General features: G+C 34.0%; 1 protein-coding gene across 1 annotated transcript in view; it reads right to left on the reverse strand.

Annotated features, from left to right (window-relative positions):
- The window catches only part of GUCY1B1 (guanylate cyclase 1 soluble subunit beta 1), a 46,413-nt gene that overhangs the window by 12,193 nt on the left and 6,964 nt on the right, over window positions 1–27,256 (reverse strand). The window contains exons 3-5 of the mRNA XM_012783622.2: window positions 18,030–18,130; window positions 16,063–16,181; window positions 3,866–4,063 (exon numbers count right to left, since the gene is read on the reverse strand). Coding sequence (XP_012639076.1) covers window positions 3,866–4,063; window positions 16,063–16,181; window positions 18,030–18,130 — 418 coding nt within the window. The remainder of the gene's footprint in view (window positions 1–3,865; window positions 4,064–16,062; window positions 16,182–18,029; window positions 18,131–27,256) is intronic.

Here is a 27,256-nt window from a genome sequence, read left to right on the forward strand (position 1 = left end):
AAGACTGAATAATTATTCACAGTAAAATTGCAAATCTGGTATTAGTTTGCAATGATCTCAAGTGGCCTCTTTGACAGAATCAGGAAAAAAGCACCCCTTGTCCCGGTGGGCTCTGCCTCCTCAGCCAGGCACACGTGTAAAATCCACACAAGGTGGTCTATCAAATATAATAAAAATGATCTTTGAAAACAAGGGGAAATAAAATGGAGATACATATTCAAATCCAATGTAATTTTTTATCTATCAACTGGTAAGTATATAAAATTATAATACCAAATTGGGTAAGGCACTGAAAAAAGAGGCATCTCAAACACCACTCATGGGAAAGTATTTTGACTAATCTTTCTTAAGGATAAATTGATAATATGCATAAAAAATACCTTAAAATTTTGTGAATTTTCTGATTTAATTCCAAACCTAGGAATTCCTTCCAAGGAAATAATCATAATTGTGAGCAAAACTTTATAATTTGAAGAAATAACTACATTTCTAAATGTTATTTATAGGCAAATACATTATTAAAGTATATATTTTTTTCTTTTTAGTCTAAGAAATTGAAAGAAATGTGTTCTCTTACAAAGGGAAAACTCTATCTTTACTGCAGCTAGATCAAAAGGGAAATGGTTGGGGCAACATTTCTTCAGTTATAGTTGAATGAAAACAAAATGTTACTCATTTTTACTTTTTTCATCAGGAGCACACTTTAACATACTCTGAGATTTAAAAAACAAATCACAAGAACCACAAATGCTATTGCATATATTCTTGCAGGTATATTTTTATAGGAAAATTAGGATATAATTACTACGATAACTGTCACAATAATTTCCTACTTTTGTTAAATATTAGTATTCTTAGTTATCATCGGAAAATTTTGCCCAATTAAGGTTGATTTCCCTAAATTATGGAAAAACAAAATAGAGTCAACCTTAAAATTCAAGCCTTATTTGGAAGTTCTGCTCTGTTTCCATTTAACTAGAGGACCCAAATTATATGTACCTCAAATTTATAAATTAATTATACGATTCTACTTTTTTGCTTTCATCAAACTGGCAAAATACATTGCTCTTTCGATTGTAATTTTAACCCCTCACTGGTATATCAGACTTCATGACATGATCTAATATTTATTACATGGTTCAAATTGTCTAGTATCTCTAGACCAGTTAAACTTATGCATTTGATATAAGAATACCTCAAGAATTAAAATGATGCCTTTGAAAAAATTAAATGTACAAAATATATTTACAAAATGAAAATATCTCAGAAGTTTGTATTGTAGTATTTGAATAAATGAAAGCTTTAAAAGAACCTAAATACTGTATAAAGTGAATGAAGTAATTAAATAAAAACTTAATTTCATGTAATTTTCTAATGCCATCAATCTCCCACTGATCAATCTCCCACTCTAAAACCATAGTAACTGCAGTTTCCAAGTGTACCCTAATTTGTCTTTCTTTCTGAAGTTTCTATATACCTGCTTCTTACTCAGCTTAGCTAAATAAAAAACAAAATCAACAGTATTCATAAAGCCCCTGATACATGCTCACTCAATATAAATGTTGTGTGTGTTTGTTGTCAAGATCAAAAGACAGGAAATGAGAGGCATATACTATTAGGTCATTAAATATGAAATGTCCAATCTTAAATCAAAAGTAGTTTATTATATCTCAAACAAGAAGCAATAGAATTAGTCAAAGTATGCACCTAAACCATTGCCACAGTTTTGTCATCTTAACGGTAGCTTGTTTATGCCAGCAGCAAAGAAGCTTGGAGAGCCAGTGGCTATGAAATTGCAAAAGGTGTTTTCTACAGTTTGTTGAGATTTGAATATCTTTCCTTGCAAGAAGTGATCCAAAGCCTGGAAGAAGTGGTGGCCATTGGTGCAAGGTCTGATGAATATGGTGGATGACAGACAGTTTCTAAATCAGCCTCTGTAGATTGAGTAGTGTTGTTTGTGCGATATGTGGTTGAACGTTGTCTTGCAAGGGGATTAGCCTGTGTCTAGTGACCAATCTTGGCTGCTTAATCACAAGCATCCTCATCATTTTGTCCAGTTGGCTGCACTAGACATCTGCTGTAACCAACTGACCAGATTTCATGAAGCTGTAGTGCATAATACCAGAGCTGCACCACCAAACAGACACCATTAGCTTTTTTTGATGAATGTTCGGTTTTGGACTGTGTTTCAACACATCATCTTTATTGAACCATTGTGCCAAATGCTTGTGATTGTCAAAAAAAAAATCCATTTTTTATCACATATAACAATACAGAATGGAAATGGTTCACCTTTATGTCATGACAGCAAAGAAAGGCAAGCTTTGAGGCGATTTCTCTTCTGGTGCTCATTTTAATTCATGTGGAACCCATCTATCTAGCTTCTTTACCTTGCCCATTTGTTTCAAATGGTCCAACATTGTTGGAATAGTAACGTCAAACCTTGCTGTTAATTCACCCAGAGGTTAAGGTGGATTTGCTTCCACTACAGCTTTCAGCTCATCTACCTTGGTCTCAGGTCATCTGCATGGTTCATTTCCAGATTAACATTATCAGAATGGAACTTCTCAAACTATGGATGTAGTATGAGTTCATTATCCATATCCTTCCTAAACACTTCATTGATATTTTGAGCTGTCTGCACTATATCGGTTCCACCATGGAGCTTATATTCGAAAATAACATGAATTTTTGACTCATCCATGGTTTCACAAAAATGGCTCTAAAAATATTTGAAAAATAATCACAAGCCAAAATTTCATTTTAAAAACTAAGGATGTACTTTCACAATAAAAATAAAAGTGTCAAAGTGAAATGTCGGAGATATCAACTGTCAAACTTAGTACTTAAGGAAATCAGACATTTCACATTAATACTTAATAATCATCTATTTTGATTGAATCCCAGTTAGTTCCCAATCATGGATGAATTTTGACTCTTTACCTAAGGTTTTATTTTTTAACTCTCTAGATCTAACAGTGTCATATTATATGGTTCCACTTTTTAGTAGAAAAATTAATGCTGCACCTAGGAATCACCAAGTGCCATGTAGGAATTGGCACCAATTCCTGAAAAAAGAAATGATAAAATCTAATGTGACATTATCAGCATTACTAGATTAAATATATGGGATACTTTTCTCATAAAATTAACTTAAATATTACAATTTTTAATGCATATGATACTGTACTTAAAAGTCTGGGATTCCCCATGTGTGTTACAACATAACTATGATATCTAAGAAAGAACTGCCTATTAGATTTTCTATAAAAAAGAAAAATTTAAAATAAAGAATTACTCTCCCTACTTTGGCTGAAGTTTAAGGTCACTGTGAAATGGCTCTTGGGACTGAACACACTGACCAAACAAAAAGCAGCTGACTGGGAGAGATTATATGGGCCAGAGACAGAGAAAAATAGTAGTTCTTGGTTGTACCACTGCTATATCAGTACCTTGAAATTGTCACTCAGAACTAAGAGTGTGTAGAATATCTAATTTTATATTGTCTTAGAAGTTGACTATACAAGTTATGGATATTTTGCATGCTGCAATCCACAGTTCAGTGAGCCACATACCCCTCTGCTTCCCAGCTGGTGTGTGCTCACAGGGAATGCAAACTAAATTTCGTGTTGCCTTGAGCAACATATAATTAGAAGAAAAAATCTGCTGCCACATGGAAAAAATATCCTGTATAATGCATTCCAAGCCCAAATATGGAAGATTGCTGGTGTTTCCACTGTTCTGGCTTATATATACTTCTTGTGAACTGCTCTAGCAGTGATAAGTACAGGTAAGTTTAAAAAGTGTCATCTATATATTCTAAATGTCATCTGTGTTCAGAAGAGTCTCCATTCCTAATCATTACCTTCATGTCTATTTCAGTGCCATGGATTTGTTGAGCTACCGTTTTGATGATTCCAATGACAATATCCTGAAGTCCTTCTCTCTCTGAATAGTAGTGCAGAATGAGTCCTTTGCCTTTTTCTGCATCAGTGCACCTAAAGGAAGGTGCACGCATACCTGGGTAGATAGTAGCAAGGTGGTCGTGCAGAGCATCAAGATTCTGCAAGAAAGAGAAGAGAGTGCTAAATAAACAATACTCCCACAATGACAGCAGACTTCAGGAAAGCAAGATATGGAAACAAGGCTCAGATCTGGGTTTATTGGGCAGTTCAGCAGAGTAGCACACTTAGCTCACTTCACCAGGATATCTGTAAAGCAAACACCATAGAGAAAATGAAACCAAAATAGTATAATTAAGAAAAATATCTGTGGCTATTAATAGTACATTTTAAGAAATGATAAACAAGTGGGATATAAAAAGAATGCATGAAGAGAAAAAGGAACAGAGTTAAGGGCTAGGGCAAAGATGTGTATATTTACACAAGCATGGGGCAGTTGTAGACGCATGCTGTGATATAAAAATAACAGGGAACACATAAAGGGACCACACGTTGCCCTTCTGTTTATACTACGCCCCTAAAACTTAATTTTTAATTCAAAACACTAAATCAAAGGCATAAGCATATTAAATATAAGCATGTTATTTTGTGAATTCATATTTTAGAAATTAAAAACATATTTTACAAATTAAAGCAGTATAATTTCTTCATGATCATTAGCAGTCTCCAGTCAAGGTACAGTTTCATGGCTCCCCAGTGAAATAATTACCTTTCAAAAATGAAGTCTTAGAAAATGAATAAATTGGCTAACAAATATTTTCTGTTCTTGTAGCCTTGCCATTAATTTGGAAGATGCCAAATTCCCCAGAGTCTTATATTACTAACATAGAAAATTGATTTGTATTAATATTACCAGAAGAAATGGTACAAACTATACTTTTTATTTGGTCCTGTATGGTTTTTCAAATAACACTTATCTAGTAATCTGCTGGGGGTGTACGTGTTGCACACATGTAACAGGACACACACACAACACAGCACGGTATAGGAATTAAGAGCAATATGACTTTAGAATCAAGAAGACATGGGTTTAATTCATGACTGTCATTTCATAGTAATGCAGCCAGTTTGCCAACTTTTGTAAAACTTGATTTTTTTTCTGACAAAATAAAGATAACTAAAAGGATATACATAAAGCACTTGGCACATCCCAGTTGTGGTAGGCAAAATAATTGTCCCTCAGAGATTCCCGTGCCTTATTCCCTGTGAACGTGTTATATCACATGGTGAATGGGATTGTGCAGATGTGATTAGGGTTGTGGACCTTGAGGTGGGAAGATTATCCTGGATTATTCAGGTAAGCACCACCTACTCACAGGAGTGACTAAGTACTTAAAGGCTGAGAACCTTTCCTGGCCACAATGAGAGAGAGATGCAATGACAGAAGGTCAAAGAAACGGGAGCATGAGAAGGATTTTACACTGTATTGCTGGTTCTGAGATGCAGGAGACTTTTCAAGGACTGGAGAGAGGTCTCTAGGACCTTACGTCAGCCCCCAGCTGAGAGTCAACAAGGAAGCTGGGTCCTCAGACTTCCAACTGCATGGAACTGAATTCTGTTAATACCTGCATGAGCAAGGAAATGATTATCCTCTATGGCCATTGTAGAGAAACACAGCCCTGCCAGCACCTGGATTACAGTCCAGTAGGACCTGCAATGGACTTCCAACTTACAAAATAATAGGATAATACAGTTGTGTTGTTTCAAGCACTTAAGTTTGTGGTCATTTGTTATGGTAGCAATAAAAAAATGATATACCAAGAAAAGAGCAATCTATCCATAACTGATGATTATTTTTAAAGAGAAGAGTAAGATAAAACAGTTTCAAAATGCCATGGGCATAAAAGAATATATCTAAAAGGAAAGATGCTGAAGATATACCAAAACTGAACTATAGCTCTCGTTTTAAATGTCTCAAAGAGGTCAATTTAGGCAAACAAATATCCACTAAGATAACAGGAAGAAACTAGAGTAAGCATGAGATGATTCCAGGGGTAATTAGATTTAGCAATACTTCAACAGGGCGCCTTACAGCAGTATCAATTTTCTGTCCCTTCCATTCATCCACTCAATCATTCATTCATCCTATAAAATTGTTGTATGTGCATTATATACCATGCAGTGTAAAATACAGGCTGGGTACAGGTTCGAGGTTTAGCTACAGATCTTCATGATACAGATTAAGCAGCTCCTGGATTATATCACAAATGGATGTACAAAGTGGCTTCTCATGAGCAAATGTTGGGGCAAACAGCTCAGACTGAAAGAATGGAGTAAAAAGATTTCAAAATAAAGAAAAGTGAGACCTGAGCTAGGTCATGAAGGTTGACATTTTAATATAGATAAATGTTTCAATGATCTCCTCAACTGGGTAAAACTGGTGTCTTCTTGCATTGCCTTCATGTATAGTGCTTTCTGTTTTCTTCCCCCAAATTATACCTGCTGAATTCAAGTCAGGCTAGTTCTTAACAAAAACATCAATTCACACTGTTGCCTCTAGAGGCTGCTGTTGCCATATGAAAGCAATCCAATATGGTGGCCACTAAGTATTGGACAGTTTTCATACCCTACAAGCCAAATCCTAAAAGTAGTTTCCTTGATTGAACAATAAGAGGGGTTCTTCCTATGACAAGTTATTCTCATGGGAATTCTGCCCTGAGAAGGGAAGACCTGACTGTTTAGTTTTCATAACCTTTCCAGACTTCTTACATTTGATGTAAAAAAATCTTGTGAGAGAAAATCTGGTGAGAAAAAGAAAAAAAAATCACCAAAAGAGTTTTTTTTTTTTTTTAATTTTCATTTTCCACAATGTCAAAATTGTGTTTGTGACTGCATTTAGGAAATTTTTCTACTATAATAGAAACTATAGGTCTAGGTACTATGTTGTGGCTCACTTAAAAGAAAAAGAAATGGAATCAAATAATAACTTGAAATAGGTATTTTAATTTGTTTTCAATTCTTCCTACACAAAATACTTAAATATTTCATAAGTCAATATGCTTATGTTACTTTTATACTCATCTATGTTCATTTGGTATCACACTGGATTATTAGCACATTTCCACATGCAGTCAAGCAGCTGGCAGGAGGTAGTAATAACTGGCACTACTCTTGTTAGCAGCACCATGGATGGCATGGCAGGTCAGAGACTGGACATAATGGCCCAAACTCAGGACTACATGTGTCACTAAAGATGGGCACTGTACCCTCATTGTAGGTGGAGCCATTTTAATTTAAATAAAGGTATTGATAGATAATATTAAGGTATTAATATTTGTGATAAAATACTGCTAAAATTTATCACTTAAAAGGCAACTGAGATACCAAAAAAAGCACCAAGTGAGAATGCTCATATTTTAAGTCTTTTTGTGGTAACCAACTCTCCAGAGATTTACTGTTTTATTGAATTTACTATTAATTAATTGGACAAGTAAAGTGCTATCCTGGATCATAAAAGATTTAATACCACTTAATGTAATATTGATTTTCTTTAGATAGTATCTAACATAAAATACACTCTTGAGATTTCTTGAGCTACAGCGTTCTTTACTTGGTTTATTGTCTCAAACTTAAAGTGGTTACCATAGCTTGCCCATTATAAGAAATGGAATTAATGACTAAAATTGAAATTATTTTCATTTGAGCACATTTATATTGCTTAAAAATGTGCCATCTTCATATTTAGACTACAATTGTTTGCAGCAACCTCAAAAGGCCATAAAAAAGATTCTTAAAATAGAGAAAACCTTTTTCCACATTTGAAAATACTATATAAACAAAGTTGCTAATTGATCCACATGGCTGTAACAATGTATTTTGAAGAACAAGAGCTGCATATCAAAACTGATATTCTGTTTTATTTCTAAATATACCCATGGAAGCAGGTATAGATGAGAAGAGCTGTTTGGCCAATTACAAAGTACACCCACATGTATGAAAGCAGAAGAGACATGGAAAAAATGTATTTCAGCACAAGTAGATTTACAGCAAACAATGAAGAAAATCTTAAATATGCCCTTATTCATTCTTCCTAGCTTTACAAAATTAAAAAATAAGAAAGTGATAGACAGTAGGTCCATTTGTCTATTTTATTCTGAGATACCAAAAGGTTAGTCCGGGGCTTTAATTTGATTTCTTAATGTTCTGATATCATTTAACTGTTTTTTTCTATAAGCAAAATAAATGTACTTTTTATACTCAGGAATTCTGCTTCTCATAGGTCCAGTTCATCTTGTGACCTAGACTTTATAATTAATAGAAAAAAAATTATCTGGGCATGGTGGCACTTTGGGAGGCTGAGGTGGGAGGATGGCTTGAGACCAGCGTGGGCAACACTGATACCCTGGCTCTACAAAAATAGAAAAGTTAGCCAGGTGTAGTGGTGCACACCTGTAGTCTCAGCTACTCAGGAGGCTAAGATGGGAGGATAGCTTGAGCCCAGGAATTTGAGGCTGCAGAGTTATGATTGTGCCAGTGCACTCTAGCCTGGGCAAAAGAGTAAGACACTGTGGGTGGGGAGGTCTGGTATTCTGGGATACTGTACTGGAGTTCCAGATATAGTATTCTCCATAGATTTAGAAAGCAAAAGACAATTTATTATTCCTTTGAGAAACACTTTGAAGTTCCATATTTTTAAAGATCTTGGAATGTTTCAAAATAAATGCAAATTTTCTTTTTATAATATGTATGTCAAAAATAAGCTCATACATAATTACAGAGGCAAAGTCTCTAGAAATCAGCTATCTGATTTTCCTGCTTCCAGGACATCTAATTTAAAATTTCTAAATGATCCGTAGAAATGAGTAAGACCTTGCTCTGAAAGTTTTGAAGGAAAGAAATTTTTCGGTCTCCAAGAATCTTTGTTCTAGTGGATGGGGAAAAGGGAGTTGTCTGTGTTGAGAATATTACTGAAATTTAGATCTAAAAGAAATCTTAAAAATCAGCCATTGGAAATCTCTGCTTTTTTTAATGAAGGAGGATGACGAACAGCATTTTCTTTCCTTTTACTCCTCATACCTTTGAAAAATAGGACCAACAGCAACATTCTTAAATGAGAATCATGTGATTTTAAAAACATTTTGTTAAATTTTATAAAAAATAAGTCATTTTGGAATTTGAAGTCGAAAAATTTAAACAAAGAAGACCTAAACTGGAACACCAATCCTTAGATAATGAGAAGCACCAAAGTAAATAGCCTGAGATGAGAGCAAATAAGAAGTTCATGTTTTAACTATACTTTTACTGCCTTTCCTTCTTGGAGCTACTCCTTGAGTAATGAATAGCCATTCAACCGAAAAGATATAAAGAATCTTTCTTAAAAGAAATCACATAAAGTCCTATTTAAAAAGAAATTGCACCAGAATCATTAAAATTACTTAAGTGGGATTATCTTTAAAACTACATTTATTATTATCATCCTCTCAAGAGAAATATTTTAAAGAAAAAAGAAAAAAGTCAAAGAAATATATCTGTGTAAAATATTTCACTTATTCTACTGCTTTTAAACTCATGATAAAAAAATCCAGCCTATATAATAATACACTTAATTAATATTTGTAAAATTGTGAAAATATATATCAGTTAGTCAAGGAGAAAAGTCTTACAATCCTAAAATACTTATTTTCCTTCCTAAGCTTTTTAATAAAACTAAATCCCGTTTGTCAATTTTATTTTTTCTTTTTTTCTTTTTTTTTTTTTCTTTTGGCATATTATGGGGGTACAGATTTTAAGGTTTCAATAAATGCCCATTTCCCCCCCTCCCCCCAAAAGTCTGAGTCTCCATCATGACCATCCCCCAGATGGTGCACATCTCACTCATTATGTTTGTATATACCCGCCCCCCTCCCCCCTCCCACCTCCCCAATACCCTATTACTGTAGCACCTATGTGTCCACTTAGGTGCTACTCAGTTAATACCAGTTTGCTGGAGAATATATCTGGTGCTTGTTTTTCCATTCTTGGGATACTTCACTTAGTAGTATGGGTTCCAGCTCTAACCAGGAAAATATAAGATGTGCTATTTTAAAATTGCAGATTATAGAAATTGACATTTTGGATGCTGAGAAAACCGTTCCTTTTACAATTCAAAAGTTAAAAATAAAGTGAATGGTGCATTTTTTTCTAAGAAATATAAATAATTCAGGGAAGTATTAGAATTTTACAGCTGTTCAGGAAAATCCTCATATTTCCCAAAATAGCCCTTTGCACAAACATTTAAGAATTAGATCAGTCATTAATCCCAGATTGTTTCTGGTAGGCTGGCCAACTCACAATGCTGTATTTTATAAGCCAAAACCTAGAGCCAGCAAGAATTGAAGAAAATCTCATTGCAGGCCGAACAGAGGCATTGGTTAAGGAATTCAAATAACTGTGAATTGAGTAAATGAGTGAAACTGTCACCACATCAAAATTAGCCGAAGGAGCCAATGTCCCAAAAAACAATGAAAGAATGTTTATTTAATTATTCAGCTGAAGTCTGTATGCATATTTATACAGACCCACAAGTTAAATCCTGACTGGTCTCTAAAATTGCATTTTGCATATTTATTTTTCAATAGTCAACCTGGTAGCCTTACTTGTTCATTTTAATTTCATTTGAACTCTGTAAAATTGTTGAGGAGGTAAGTACTATACAATGAAATAATAACATAATACCACTGAAATCCCTTCTTGGGATTGACTTGGGTCCTTTTTCCAGGGATCATATATTATTTTATCAAATGTGGTTTGCTCAAAGTTCTTGATTCATTGTAAAAGTGCACACATACATACTAACAGAGACATAAAATACAAAAGGAAAATAATATATAGAGTACTGTTCTAGTTATCCATTACTGTATATAAAAAAATTCTAAAACATATTGGTAAAAACAATAATTTTTTTTAATTTTATTTTTTATAGAGATGGGGGTCTCACCACGTTGGCCAGGATGGTCACAAACTCCTGGCCTCAAGCTATCCTCCCTCCTCGGTCTCCTAGAGTGCTAGAATTACAGAGGTGAACCATCATACCTAGCCGAATTTGTTATTAACTTTCATGGTTCTGTGGGTTGTCTGGCTGTTTAGAAAGTTCTTGCAGGCCAGGCGTGGTGGCTCACGCCTGTAATCCTAGCACTCTGGGAGGCCGAGGCAGGCGGATTGCTCAAGGTTAGGAGTTCAAAACCAGCCTGAGCAAGAGCCAGACCCCATCTCTACTATAAATAGAAAGAAATTAATTGGCTAACTAATATATATAGAAAAAATTAGCCGGGCATGGTGGCGCATGCCTGTAGTCCCAGCTACTTGGGAGGCTGAGGCAGGAGGATCACTTGAGCCCAGGAGTTTGAGGTTGCTGTGAGCTAGGCTGACGCCATGGCACTCACTCTAGCCTGAGCAACAAAGCAAGACTCTGTCTCAAAAAAAAAAAAAAAAAAAGAAAAAGAAAAAAGAAAGTTCTTGCATTGGGTTGGAATCAGATGGAATAGGGGCTGAAGTTATCAGAATGCTATAACATGCTGGTTTTCCAAGATGGATCAATCAGATGGCTAGCAGCCGTTGCTCACTCTTTGCTGGGAGCTCAACTAGAACTGCTCTCTGAGTGTCTACACATGGCCTCTTCATGGGGCTTGTTCTTCTCATTTCCTGTGTCTGGGTTGCTAGAGGGAGTATCCCAAAAGCAACTGTTTCAAGATACCAAGGAGGAAACCTCAAGACATCTTATGCTCTAACCTAGGAAGTTTTCAAATGTCACTGCTGCCACATTCTACTGGTGATAATCACTAAAGCCAACCCAAATTCAAGGGAAGGAGAATTTTATCTGTTGATAGGGGAGACATAAAATCATATTGCAGAAGTACATGTGAGATGGGAGAGATTTTTGCAGTGACTTTGGGAAAATATAATCAGCTATAACTCAATAGGACATTGAAAAATAGAGATGAGCATGGATCAATAATGAAATACTATCAAAATGGACATTCTTTACCAACTATTTCCTTACGAAGGTTTCAAATCCCATGTATCCTCTGTGGTATTTTAATCAATACACTAGAAGCTTCAGACAGAAATTTACTATAGCAGTAGCATGAAACCACACATTGTATTCTTAATTTATGAATAAAAAAGTGGAAAAATAGAGAATAAAATTATTGCTGAAATATGGTCTTGTCTTTAAGACAATATATCCAGGTAAAATATATAAAATTCAAAAATAAAAATAAAAATGTCTTCTTATTTATCTCTTTTTGATAATTCATGTTTTCTATTATAAAATCAACCAAAGAATAAATTCTAAAGATTACTATTTTCACTGGAGATTGAATTCCAAACTATGTAATTTCTAGAGACAAATGATGTTTCGAAAGTTTCCTCTAAATATATTTCTTATATTTCATTACTGTTTCCATTTTAGGTTTTTAGCTATTATTTGTTAAAGTCTTTGGGTGGCTTAAAATAAGCATAATGCAAAATTTTAAAAATTAAATTTGAAAGTACAAGAGCATTGTATAAGCAGAGTTATGAATTTCAGATTGATAACAAAGTCTTTCAAGATGGAAGACATTTAGTAGTGTTTATTGTTTAAATCAACTAACAAAATAAATGATAAAAGCCAGGTCAGAAAACAAATATTTTTCTGGAATTAAATTACAGATATTATCTATACAGTATGTCCTTGAATATAAAATTTCTATAAAGGAAAAGTGGTATTATCCTGATAAAATAGGTTGGGCTAAATAAAAAAAAATACATACACTACAGAATTAACTAATTCTTCATCAATTGCCTGTTATATACTGTGTCTGGTACTCAGAAAACTTTAAAAAATTATTTCAAGAAAAAATATATTAGAGACCCATTTTTAATAATGCATCTAACTGAGAGGCTACGGAGAGAAGACGATGACTCCCAAGGAAATTCTCCTTGGTATGACGAGTGAGTGAGAGTTGTCCAGCTAACGCATGTCACATAGACTCCCATGTTAAGATTTCAGTAGCTACTTTAGTGCTTCCTGAAACTTCAAATGGAAATATTAGAATGAACATTTAAAAAGTGTCAACAGATACAAGCAATGTACCTTATAAATTAAATAATAAACAGTTAATGACCATGTCCACCTGAAATGGAAATTGGTCTAGTTCTGTGTCTCTTCTTTTAAATTTTGATCTATGATTCATCTTTGAAGTTACATCATCTCATTTCAAAATGGGTTACACTTAATAAAAGAATTCATCTTGATCTATTGATGTGTTTACTTCCTATTAGTATGTTTTCTTTACATTTTTGCACAAACAGCAAATATTCATTTTTTTAAAACATTCATTCCCAGATATGTAGATTGTATCTGTGGAGATACAATCATTAGGAGATGACACATGGTTTCTGGCCTCTTGAAGTTTACATTCCAGTCCAACAAACAGGAATGATAATGCAGTGTGAAAACTACCGTGGCTGGGGAAATACAGTCAGCTATGAAAACAGAAGAATGGCCAATTACCCTGACTAGGATAGGGTAGAAATTGGAAAGGAGAGTGGAGTCTTCCCAGAAGAAGTAATTTGACCCGCAAGATGAATAGGATTTATCGAGGTGGAAAGGAGCCGGGACAACATTCCAGGCAAAGAAAAGAACATGTGCAAAAGCTCAGAGGACAGAGGGAACAAGATCAAAGGTTCCAAAAGAACTTAAGTTTGGCTGGACAGGGGGAGAGGAAGACCAGGGATGGATAGAGGATGGAAGTAGTTTCAAATATTTTTGACATTTTCTCCAATGAGCAATAAAAAAATTACTCAAGAGTTTAACCAAGAAAATGATATGATGAAATATATTTGCATTTTAGAAAAATCACTAGAGTTATAGAATGGAGAAGAGATTGGAGGAGTCTTGAATAGAGGCAGGGGAACCTCTCTTCACGACTTTCTCTAGATAATGATAGGATCTCCCAAAAGAATTGGGGAAATGAGGAAAAGTGGCTGAATTCTCAAAATTCAGTATTTAGGAAATGAAATCTAAAGATTTGGTGACTGATTAAAACCTGGGGGTGAAAGAGAAAGAAAAGTCTTTAAAATCTCTTTAAAGTGAGGCCCAGTTTATCTTACTCCTTGGCGAAAAGTTAAAGTCTACCATAAAAAATGTTTTAATAAAACATTTATGTAATGAAAATGTCAATTTATGTATGTGAGCAAGGATCTTAAAACAATTTATGAAAATCAATTGTTTTGTTTTATAGTCACATAGAAAAAAATCCATTTAATTTCTATGTAATTAGTCTAACCATGACATAAATATCTTCTTCTAAGAAAGCAGTATTTTAGCATATTCAATTTGTTCTTAAGATATACAATTTCAAAACCAGAGGGAAAAAAGAACTGGATCAAAATATATAATATTGATGAAAATTTTACAGTATTCTGACTTTCTAGTTTCCTCATTGTTCACACTATCGCAGCAAAAGACAAATAAAACTGTATGCAATTTAAAGCTGTATTAACTAAATTTTATCTAACCCAATATATCCAAAATATTATTTCAACATGACATCTATATGCAATTATTAACAATCCATTTTATATTCTTTTTTGTACTGCTTTTGAAATCTAGAGTATATTTTACACTTATAGCACATCTCATATCAAATGCTGAGTAGCCTCATGTGGCTAGTGGCTATCCTCTTGGATAACAGGGCAGCTCTGGAACATAAAGAAGCATATCTAGAAGACTGCTTGCTCCCTTAATTGTGCCTTAAAAAGCTTAGCAGATGGTCCCAATGAGTAAAGGCAAAAAAAAAAAAAATTAGTAAAATGATGTAAATCTTTGTTTTGTTACATCTCAATGGCCATTGAGAAAGAAAGTTAAAATTCAGACAGAGCAAATGAACATTGAAACTTTGCTGATAAGATGACAGTGGTCAGTCAACAAAGGTACAAAAAAAATGGAATATTTTTTGAGAAATTCCAAACCCCTCAATACTTTTAAGTATCAAACTTCATTCCATTTAAAAGAATCCTTTTAAATACTGCCTGTTCAATTTTAATTTAAAAATCTCCCAGCAGCTATTTCACTTGGAAGTGGCAGCTTTTTTTGACACCAGTAGTTTAGTAAATCCATGGCAGGAGATTGCAAACCAGTTTCCATCTTGATTTAATGCTCTTTTAAGTTTATAAGAAAAATGTCACTATGTAAACAACAGACATTTTGATTAAACACTAAAGTTCTTATTTTGGCTGTTAAATCAATAATGCAGCTGGATCGAAAGTAGTTTACATTCCCTCAAAACTGGGCTTCAGTTCAGCTAGTATTGCACTGACATCATTTTCCAGCACGATCTAGCTGATTTTAGCAGCTAGTTTAGAAATGTCCTTTGCAAACAACCACATAATTTTCAATGTTAACACATTTCAAGAAGAGGGTCTCACAAATGCCAGTGCTTAAAATAGTACAGTCAATCCAGAAATAGTCTCTCATCTAATGTCTAATTTACTATTAATAGTAAAAAACTTTTAAGGTAATTTTAACAAGAGTATAAGACAAAGGCCTTTGGTGATGTTATTTATCTTTTTCACCTGAAACTGACTTTGGAAGGTTTCCTAGTTTCCCTTCTATATTAGATTAATTAATATATAATTCACAGCAATGGTTCTCAAGTAGTTTTGGTGGCAGAACACCTGAAAGCCCTCGTCCTTTTTCCTAAAGAACAAGCTCCAGGGAGAACTTCACAAATATTGATATACTGTTTGATTATATTCTACAAACTAAGAATATTTTGCAAATAGAAAATAAGACCACATTAAATGTCTAAAACATAAGACCATAACCACTAGTATCTATAACCACTGTCAAAAAAAAAAAAAAAAAGTCAGTTGAATAGATCATAATAGACCATGGGGAGTTTTTCAGAGAACATTAATTTACACTTTGCATATTCAGTGTCCGGAAGTTAAAAAAATATGAAACAAAAATGGTAAAAATGTATTCAAGACCATTCAATAACTATGATTTTATATAAATTATGATTCCATTTCAGGAGTAAGACTCTCCCGTTCAACAGGATGAACAAAAGTATTCTAGAGCCTGTATTTGAGAATCACAAACACAAAACTTTTAACTACTGGATCCCAAATTGCTTACCTGTAGAAACTCTCTGACGTTAGATCCCAGGACGCGTAAGATTGTATCATAACCAGATTCTTGACAAAAGACAAAAAACATCTTCCCAAACATCTGAAGGATTTCTCCAGCATTGAGATCTATTTTATAGGTTCAAGGGAGAAAAAAAGCATATTACAGGTGAAATATTGTTAATGGAAAGAATGACAATAAGTGTATATTAAAATAATTTAAAATATCCTTAATTTTTGTGCATAGTGAACATAAATCATATGAAAAAAATCTGGCCAGGACAATACAATGAAATCTGAGAAGACAATGTACTAACATGTTAATAGTATCAATTTTTACTTATAAGCAAAGAAACCAGTTTTTCAGCTTCCATAACAAACTACAGTTGGGCATCACTAATCTAAAAATCTTAAATCTGAAATGCTCCAAAATCTGAAATTTTTGGTCACTGACATGACACCACAAGTGGAAAATTCCACATGTGACAGGTTGCAATCAAAACTTTGATGCACAAAATTATGAAAAATACCCTATAAAATTACTTTCAGGCCATCTGTAGAAGGTATATATGAACCTTAATTGAATTTCCTATTTAGATCAGGTCTGAACCCCGTGGTATCTTATTATGTATATATAAATATTATAAAATGCAAAAACAAAAAAAATCCAAAAGCAAAACATTTTGGGTCAAGCATTTTAGATAATTGATACTCAGACCTACACTTAATTTTGAGTTTTTTAAACATATATTTAATGTATTACTTATTTTTTCTGAAAATCAGAAATATTTTTACAATTGTCAAGAATGAACATGTCAATATTTTGATGCAAAATATTCCTGCTTTATATAAATTTGTATATTTAATAACTTGATTACATATACTATCTACCTTAGTATCCTGTTTTTTCTTAATATACAATCATTACTATTTCCAAAAATTTTAATTTTCCATAATTTTTCTCTATCAATTTTAATTGCTATCTTATTCAACATATAGATGCAGCCATTTATTTAACCAAGCCCTTCTTATTGAAAATGTAGACTTTTTCATTTTTTGATAATATTAGTAACTCTGACATGAAAGCATATATATAAGTCTTAAGGCAGAGATGTAATAATTTCTTTAGGAAAAATTCCTAAAGGGTGTTAATATTTTTTAAAGAGACTTCGTGATGCAAAATCATTCTCCAAAAAGGTTTTCTTCATTTACCATCTGATTAAAAATGTGTATGATTTCCCCTTTATCTCTGCTATTGACTATACTAGATACTTCATTTTTTTTAAATTGACAAATTTATATGAAAACAAGTTATTTCATATTTGTTTCAATTTTCATTACTAATGAGGCTGGGTTTATTTTTAGCTATTTACCAATTGTTCCTAATTCGTGTATTCTGCTATAGATAGTAGCTGCCTTTCTAGTTATATTTAGCGAAGCTAAAAGCTTCATTCTAGTCTATCCAAAGTATAGCCTAGTTATAAATTAAGCCCTCTGGGAATAATAAATATTACCTTGAGAACAACTTTTTCTCCATGAAGTTTTTTAAACTTTGCCTTTTTCAGCAAGATCCTTTGTCTGTGGTTGATATCAGTTTTCTATTTCTTTTACCAATAGCTAACATAACTTGTGACTGCAAAGGAGATTTGAGGATAATGCATACTACACTTGTGTAATTAGCATATTGTTCACATCATAACTGAAGTTTTTACATTAAGTATCAATAATATTTTTCTTTTCCCAACACATTGCTTTCTGTGGGCAGAGAGCACATTTTTTCATTTCTATTCTTTAAAGAGCTTGTGAAAGAGCATAGAATTTAGCAGAGCCTGCACCTAACATTCTATGTGAATGCCCTCCCCACCAGGGCTGTGCAGTGCACAACTTGCATAACTATACATTGTGATCTTGAATCATGCATTCCTTTGGGCTTCTATGTGTAACTTAGCCAAAGAAGGAAAGTTACATTTAACTTACTGAGGACTTTGCTTGCAGCAGCAACCAAATCGTAAGTTTTGGAATCATCATATATTATTCTGACAAGAAATTGTCCTTCTTCATCTAACTGTGCTTCTTTTCTGGAAAACAAAATCGAGAGACAATAGAGAGAATTTAAAATTTAAAAAATTGCTACTGTAGCTATAATGATTGTGTAAAGTATAAACAATGGTTTCTATATCTGAAATAGGATTTGTTTTTGGCAAATTTGTTTAAATGAACATCATGTGCCTAAAAGTCTAGCGATTAAGCAGAAATATGTCACATCTCCCTCCCTAAATTAAAATGATATATTTAAGTCTATTTTAGCAAGACTAACATTTACACAGCGCCCTAATGCTCGATACAATACCTGACATTAAAAACAAAAAATAACTTTTGGTTAATTAAATATTCAGCAAATATTTTTTGAGTTCCTATATGTGCCAGTCATTGTTCTAGTCACTAGGAGTACATGCTTTAGTAAAACAGACAAAAATTCTGACTTCTTGGAACACATACATTCTAGGAGAAGAGACAGACAAGGCATAACATTCTTAAGTGATGTATAATGATAAGTACTTTGGAGAAAATAAAACAGAGTAGGGAGTGGGGCGCTCAAGTACAACAGCCAGGTGGCCTCACTGGGAAGCTGGCATTCCAGTAAAGCCTGAAGGAGCTGAAAGCATTAAGGAGCCCTGAGCAATTTGGGGAAAAGTGTGCTCCACATGGAGGAAAAAACAAGCGTAAAGACCTAGGTAGGAGCACACCTGGAGTGCAGGAGGAACCACAGAAGCCAGTGTACCTGGAACAGAAGAGAGGGTAAAGTAGCTGGAAGGGAATAGGTTGGAGAGGTAAGAAGCAGCCTGGCTGGACACTGGGATGATTGGCATCTATGTGAAAGAGGTGAAGAGTCTGGGTGCTTGTGATACAAGCAGTGATATGAACTGAGCTAGGTTAAAGAAATTAGTCTGGCTGCCACACTGTAAATGGACCAAAAGGGTGTAGGACAGAATTGGCTTTGAGCAACTGGAAGGATGTTGTCACCAGTAACTGAACTGGGAAGGAATGCTGGAGGTAGACTGGGGTTTAGGATCAAGAGTTATAAGTTTGGGATGTCTTTGAACATATTCAGTTTAAGATGCCAAGTGGATTGATAAAATCTTCATATATATCCTTAGCTTGTTAAACACAGTAGCACAAAATAAACACAGCATTAGTGCAAGGAAATTATAGTTATCATTTTTAACAGTTGTCATGATTATATGAATGTATTTATTTTGATAGGATTTGGATTTCTTTTCTCAAACAAGTGTCCAAAGGGGAGAGGGAATCCTTTGTTCAAAACATTGCCAGCTGTAGAAAAGAACTAAGTTCCAGATATTGTTGCCAAAGTTAAATTCACAAAAACACATGGAGCTTGGATATCAACCTCTGACTCTCAATCCAACTCTTCTGAATCCCTGTGTGTTGCCAGGAGGATACAAGGAAAACCAACCACTGTAATTAGGTGAACTTTCAATAACTTTCAATACAGTGGCTCAAATAATTCCTTAAATATTGTCAAGGCAGGCTGCAGTCGCTTTCTCTCCTTCAGGAGCTGTGTCTCTCACCACTCCTGCTCACGGCTGTCCCTGTGTCTGCTCAAGGGCAAAATTCCAAATGGCGGTATGTCTTAGGTCACTATCTCAGCATGGAGATAGTCTTAAAAAACACTCTATGTTCTTCAGAGCATACCATTATTTGCCTGAATTTATTATATAACACTGCACACAAAAATGTAAAAAAAAAAAAAAAAGTATTATTTTGGTAAGCACAGAAATTTGAATTTTAGAGTCCAGAGTTTACTAGCTGAATAACCCTGAGCAAATCACATAAAGCACTTGAGCATCAAAATCTCTCTTTTCTAAGGTGGGAGCAACAATATAACTCATCTTCCGCAGTTATAAAGAGATGAAGGGTACAAAAGTATGTTCTAAGCACTTAAAGCATTACACATATTACTAATGAGTGCTCCCATGTTTACATACTCAAACAATTATAGCACCACATACAAAATGTGAAATTCTTCCCCCTTTTCTCACACATACCAACAAAGCTATTAAACAAAAGAAGCATAGCTCCATTGGGTAGAAAGGGAGGGATTCCAGGTCTTTTAGGGATGAAAGTGGGTGCTGTTGCCTCCATCTTGGTGCTGCTCAACCCTAATTCTCCATACCTGAGGGAGGAGGGAATACCCATGAATCTGCCAATCAGAACTGGCATGCCAGCTGCAAAATAATGCAGAGGAGTCTCTAGCCCATCAGCCAAGTCACATGGGTACAATAAAGTCCGGAAAGTGACCTAGAGCCCACATGCGCAGTAAGACTCAGGTCGTGCAGCTCCCCAACTGTCCAAAGTGGTTCTATGGTGACATCTGAACCTCGGAGAGGTCCCTATCCAGACACCATAAAACAAGACCCAGACCATGACCAAGCTCTCTTTTCTCCTGCTCCAACAAGGGGTCGGATCGTCATCTGTGGTGTATGTATCATGCTTTGCAAACCTATGTCTCACTCTTGCTCTATAATCCTATCTTGCTCTCCCTCAATAAACTTCACCTCACACTTGCCTTACTTTGGTGCGTTTGGTCATTCTTTGGCTACAATGGCACTAAGAACTGACACTGAAGACTAAAACCTGGAAGCTCTTTAAAGACCTCAAGTCTTTTTAATGCCAACAGTCAGTGAGATTCTCCCAAATTATGAAAATATAATATACAAATACTGTCTCATTCTTTGTTAAATGCTACTATATATTTTATGCATTATAATTTCTAATTCAAAAAAAATACAAAATATAAGGAAAAATTGCAGAGAAAAAAAATTTCCACTATCCTGAAATAACCACTGCTAATATTATATTCAAGTTATTCATGCTTGAATATGCTTATATTAATATACATAAAATACTGTTTTAAAACCTGTTTAACTTAATATTTGATAGGTATCTTTTCATGTCCATAAATATACTTCTATGCTATGACTACATAAAAGTGCATTGTATAGATTATAAAAATCTTGGTAGACAGATTGCTTTTATCTTTTTCACATGTATAAACAATGCTGTGATGCATTTCTTTGTAGCGAATTATATTTCTATGTAAAAATAGAATTCCTAGGAATATAATTACTGGTTTAAAGGATATGGATATCCTAATTTTTGCCATTTTGCCTCTAACATTTTATTATGAAACAATACTAGTCTAAATTATGGAGCCTCTGATTTAGGCCATTCGAATAAAATATAAATAATTTTAATTAAATATACAATAAACTATAAATTAATTTGTGTTTTCACCATGCCCTAAATATTATCTTTCTTCCAACTGGAAAAAATCAAATCATATAAATTTCTGTAATAAACTCAGTTTCCCTGAAACACTCACCATACATACTTACCCTTAAATGAGTGAGGTATAAGGAGAATATACAGTCCCTCTGCATAACACAGAGAAACAGCCATTTCCCCAGAAATCCCCTAACCATGAGTCAATGCATTCCTTCTTTCCTTTCTCTCTTTTTATTAAAATAAGCTCCCTTATCTTTTAAGCTTTACTTCCTGAAATAATCAGCCTGAACATTCTCCCTGGCCCAGATGGGGATGGAAATAGAAATTAAAGAGTAGTACATGGAAGAAAATAATCATCTTCTCTTAAAAACTTCATTTTAAATTTCACTGAATTATTCAAAATACGTAGGAATCTTTATTTACATTTATATTAGAAATCTTTGGGTGTATTGGGTTGCTCTTTTTCTTTTTCTTGCTCTTTTTTTTCCCCTGGAAGAAGAGTTTTACTGCAAATATTTGAATGCTTATTATGTCCCAGGCACTTTTCTAAGCACTTTTAATATAGCAATGAATGAAACAGATAAAGATTCCTGCCTGCAGAAAGTTTATATTTTAGCTGGCAGAAACAATAAGCAATAAACATGATATATAATCAAATTATTTAATACATTATGAGGAGATTAATGCTACAAGAAAAACTAGATCAGGATAAAGGAATGAAGATAGGGATTAGGAGGAAGGGGACAGATGCAATACTTAGAGAGACCATATATATGATCACATATTCATAATGATCCTGGTAGGCTTCATGGAAATGGTAACAGCTAAGTAAAGATTTGGGGAAGAAAAATGTGTCCCTATGACCTTACACCTAACCTTTCTGGGACCACTTCCTTCTTTCTGTAGCCCATTCTTCATCTTCTTCCCTTTTCTAGGGTCAAAGCTAATTGGAAATATCACAAGCCCATTAGTGTGAAGTGGTTCAATACATTAAACTGAGAAGGAGAATTTACATTGCAAAAAGGAATAATGATCAAGAGAATTTATTTCAGGCAATATGGCCATTGAAGCTAGTAGAATTTTGAGTCAACAAAGCCTTCTCTGTTGTCTTTCAGTTCTTGACACTACTTTTCTTCTAATTTCTAGGCAAATTTATATTTGATCAGGCTTCATGCTGTCAAATGTTTTAGCCTCCAGATAGCACAGAGTTGTGATAATAACCATCTCCCAGCACACTGTAAAATACACCTGCCACTACTCTTTAGGAAAGCTTTAATGGCTTCCCTTCCCACGTTGCACACTTTCTTTAGTTTTGGACCTGTTTTTTTTTTCAGCTACCTGAAATCACAGAGGTTGTAAGAAAAGTTGGGAAGCAAGCTAATGATAATATTGAGATTACATAAACTATTTACATAATTCAAGTAATAATACCTCATAATTCTCCACTCTCCATTTGGTTATACCAAATTTTTTAAGTTTTTCCTTTAAAAGCAGAGTAAAGGAAAGAATAATTACATAGATACAACTTTTCTAACAACTTAAGATATATTTTCTTAATATGTTGAGTTTATTAGGACTTAAGTTATCCAAATTCAGCCATGCACACTAACTAAATTTTCTAGGCCCAGTCATTCTTTCAGAATTATTTTTTGACCATCAACTTTGCTTAAATTATTGCATTACACAAAGCAATTATGTACTATGCCTATTATTTAAATTAATTTAATTGACATGTGAGGAAAACCAAAGGTTTCTGTGAGAACCATAATTTAAAATTTTCCAAAAAAATGAAAGACTTTGAACAAACTTTTATTTGTTCAATGATTTTTAGAAGACAAAAAAATACCATAGAAGCCATAGGTAAATTTGATTAAGGTATGTTCAAGAGTATCTATCAAATAACAACCTATAGAACTGCTATCATCATGTATCCTAGTTTGTGTTACATTCTGTTGCTTCTTCTTATTTATAGCATTTTTATTATTATATTTAAAATCCCTACCTAACCCCTAATGAACACAGTCTTCCTCTATTTCCAAATAGTATCACTTGCAGTACTTTCAGGTATATTTACCTACATACTCAGTGACTCTGCTTGGGGTAAGCATTAAATTCTTCCACTCACTGCATCACTCAATGACAGAGGTCAGCAGACAATAATAAATATGTAGAGAGATTAGATAAGGTTAAAAAAGCACTTTGGTTGGTTAACAAGTAAACCTAGATAAAAAGAAACTCACTTGGTGTCATCTACATCGTTAAGTCAAAGTTTTTACTTACATACTATGAAAAATAAACTAAGCTAATCCCATATGCAGGTGCACTAAATTTGGACAGATTCATTTCTTGGTGTTTCATTTCCACATCTTCAAAGCAGAGTAACAGCAGTACTTACCTCCAGTCATTGCGCAGTTTAGCAGAATTAATCTATGCCAAGAGCTTAGAATGGTGCTTCTCACACACTTAATGTCCAATACATCTAATTGGTAAGAGTCATAGTAATTGAAGAAGATGAAGGAAGAGAGGAAAGAGGAGAAAGAGAAAATGGCAAAGGAAAGAAGAGGAGGGAGGAGTGACAACAATATCTTAGAAGATTTTATTCAGTATCAAATAATTAAACTAAATGTGTACATATTTTGCTGATTATCTGACAGAACTTACAAATCCAAATAGCCAAAAACAAACAAGTTCTATCTCCCCTAAGTGCTTTAAATATAAAGATCAAATTCTTACCTGAAATAACATTAAGAAATAATCATATTCTGTGTATGTGTAGCCACAGTAACTGTTTAAAAGTTGAGTGTGCATAAATGAAATATTTTCCCAATAGCAATTAATTTCCTACTTACTCTAAAGATTGTTATTTGTTAGAATTTAAGCAGTTCTTTTATTTATACTAATTACCTTTCCACAAAAAGGTAGTAGGTATTTTTATCACGGTGGTGTTTTATGGGTTGCAATTTTTTTAAGTTTTTATTTAATCACTGCTATCTAACCCAAGTGGCTAGAATTAAACATGTGCTTGTAAATGTTTGTAAACTTTAAAATGAGTGAATTAATGAATTAAATATATATCCCCATGCATTTCCAGGCTCCCTACTAAACAAGCAATAAAAAATTACTGACAAAAGTCTATACTTTGTTTTTAAAATTAAGAATATTTTATATTATTAATTTCTTAATAACTAGGTCTATAATTTGTCCAAAATGTCCAGGCAGCATCTTTCTCAACTCTATACCTAAGGAGAAGTTCCTTAACTACAATATCTGAACCTTCAAAAAGTGAATTCATGTTCTATCACTGAGCTCCTGCTACTGTACACTTTTCAAGTAAGTTAAGTATACTACAAAGACTGCTAGTTTTCAGGTAAAGAAGTTTCCCACAGAGATTTGAAAATAAGCATTCTGAAATGGGAGAGGCTGAATACAGGGGAGTCTCAAAATAAGGTCTGGTCTTAGGCAGAAAAGGTCAATACACATCAAAGGATCAACCTGACCCATGATAGCTCCAATCAGGTACTGATCCTAAAAGAACATTATCAAAGAACAGGCCATATTAAAAAACAATATACAGATGTCATCTTGAGAATAAATCCTAGGATGGTCCACTGCAGTGATCTGGAAAGGTATCACGACTGCTGTGTTGTGTCTAACCATTATTAAAATTAATCTCCCATTATAAACCACAGGTAATAAATGTATATAACATCTAAAAAATTAAATCTTTATATTGTTTTTGTCTAAGTGGCTGTGAAGCATGAATCACCTCTGAATTTCCAATACCCCACTCTAATGATTCTCAGTATGTCTGAACCCCATAGGAGAGACTATAGTTTGAAGGAGCTGTGGAGGGAAGAGTCAGGTCCTTTAAATCCTGTGACAGCTTCCTGCTTGGACCCTCTTTGGGTCGGTAAAGGTCAGTCCTTTTAAGTAAACATGTTCACTCATCCAAGTACTGTAAACAGTAACGGTAAATGCTCTCATGAGTGACATCCAAACCTTAGCTTTAGACAAAGCAACATCACTCCTGATATGTAATTGCTTCTTTCTTTCTGTGACCAGCCTAGCATGGTAGACCCTTAAGAGTAATTTTCCCATTTCTGAAAACGTATTCACAAACATTTCAAACAAGCTGTTTTCAGTAGCTTTATCAGATAAATGAATTTACTTGGACACTTGTGTGTGCACTTCATTTTTAACTCTGTCTGAGGAGCACATCAGATCACAGCTCTTCTCAAAATAAATTTCTCAAAGTTTTGGAGGCTTTGATTTTCTCTAGCACATGTGCTGGATGGTGAATACAATCATCTTTAAAAAAAAAAGAAAAGTCAAAATCACCTGTACAAGTGCTTGAACATTTGAAGAAAACAAAAACAAAAGCAGGCAGTACTACTACACATTTACCATGTCCATGTTCTTGCCAAAGTAATTGTCTTTGGAAAGGAGAAAGCTATAGGTCCTTTTCTTTGGGAGAAAACACATAATATGGTAATTACAAGTCTGTCTACGTCCAAATCCCTGCTCTAACGATAAACAGCTGATCGGTTTGAGGCAGAATTTTTGAAAGTCTTCAAAAGCCTCCACTTTCTTTTTTGTAAAATATGGATAAGAAGGAATCTATTTTCTGTGGTGGTTGTGAGGGTTAAGTGAGATAATGAGTACAAGGCATTTTAAGACTGTGTCTGCAGAACCATGTGGTAAGGGTTTAATACCTATGACATAGTACATTCACCAAAGCATGACATCGTGAGCATTCTCATCTGGTTTTCAAATTTAATTTCAGTATTAGAAACATTTACCTACAGTCTGTGACACTGACTTTAAACAGCACCACACATACCTGCCTTTTAGAAACTTCCTAAAGGATTGGGTCAAGTCTTGAATCCAACCCAGCAACTGTCTTTTGATATATGAAATTGGCGATCCAACAACAGAGTTCTTAATCCTTCTAATACATCCACTTATGACATGAGACAACATAAAAGAACTCCAGTCCTTCCAAGAGGAAATGCTATAATTTATTGATATATCTTCTGCCTTTGCTGATAGAATAAATGTTTGTTTTGTACAGCAACATGACTATGAACAATTACAGTCAACAATATTGTAATATATACTTGCCAGGCTGGTAATTCTTTAGTGTTCTCACTACAACAACAACAAAAAAAAAGGATGGGGGAACTATGTGAATAATGAATATGCTAATTTGCTTGATTATGGTGATTATTTCACAATGTACATGTACATCAAAACATCAAGTTGTGCACCTTAAATATATACAGTTTTTACTTATCAATTTTATCTCAATAAAGATGGGAAATAAAATGTGTATTTGAAAAAAGCTTATATTTTATTAAATAGTGGTTGAAAATGTCATCATTCTGACATAATAAATTCTGGCTGCAGAAACAAATACCTGTAATAAATTTGTGTGTGCTCTATTCTTTAGAAATTAAAAATGTGAAAGACCATTATATATAAATATTCATATATATATGTATATTGTAGAGAGAGAGCCTGGTAAAGTGTTATACACATATATACACACAGACACACATATACAATATGTATAGAGAGAGAAAGAAAGAGGGAGAGAGAGAAAGAGAAAGCAAGTAAGCCCTGGCTAGAGTTTCATGAAGCAGGGCAGACATTAATCACATAGTATAAATACATAATTATAAACTTTTGTATGTACAGTACTATGAAGGAAAAGTATACTTTTGGATGAGAGAGAAGGTTCTCTCAAGAAATAACATTTGTTTTGACATCTCAAAGTTGACCCTTTCCAAGCACAGGTGTTACCCTGACATATTTAAAGGCTCGGTATCGTGGAGGAACTGAAATTGGCCCACGAGGCTGGAGTGCCGAGGGTAAATGCAATGTGTGGACTGAAAGGT

The sequence above is a fragment of the Microcebus murinus genome, chromosome 15 (assembly GCF_040939455.1).
Source record: "Microcebus murinus isolate Inina chromosome 15, M.murinus_Inina_mat1.0, whole genome shotgun sequence".
NCBI lineage: Eukaryota > Metazoa > Chordata > Mammalia > Primates > Cheirogaleidae > Microcebus > Microcebus murinus.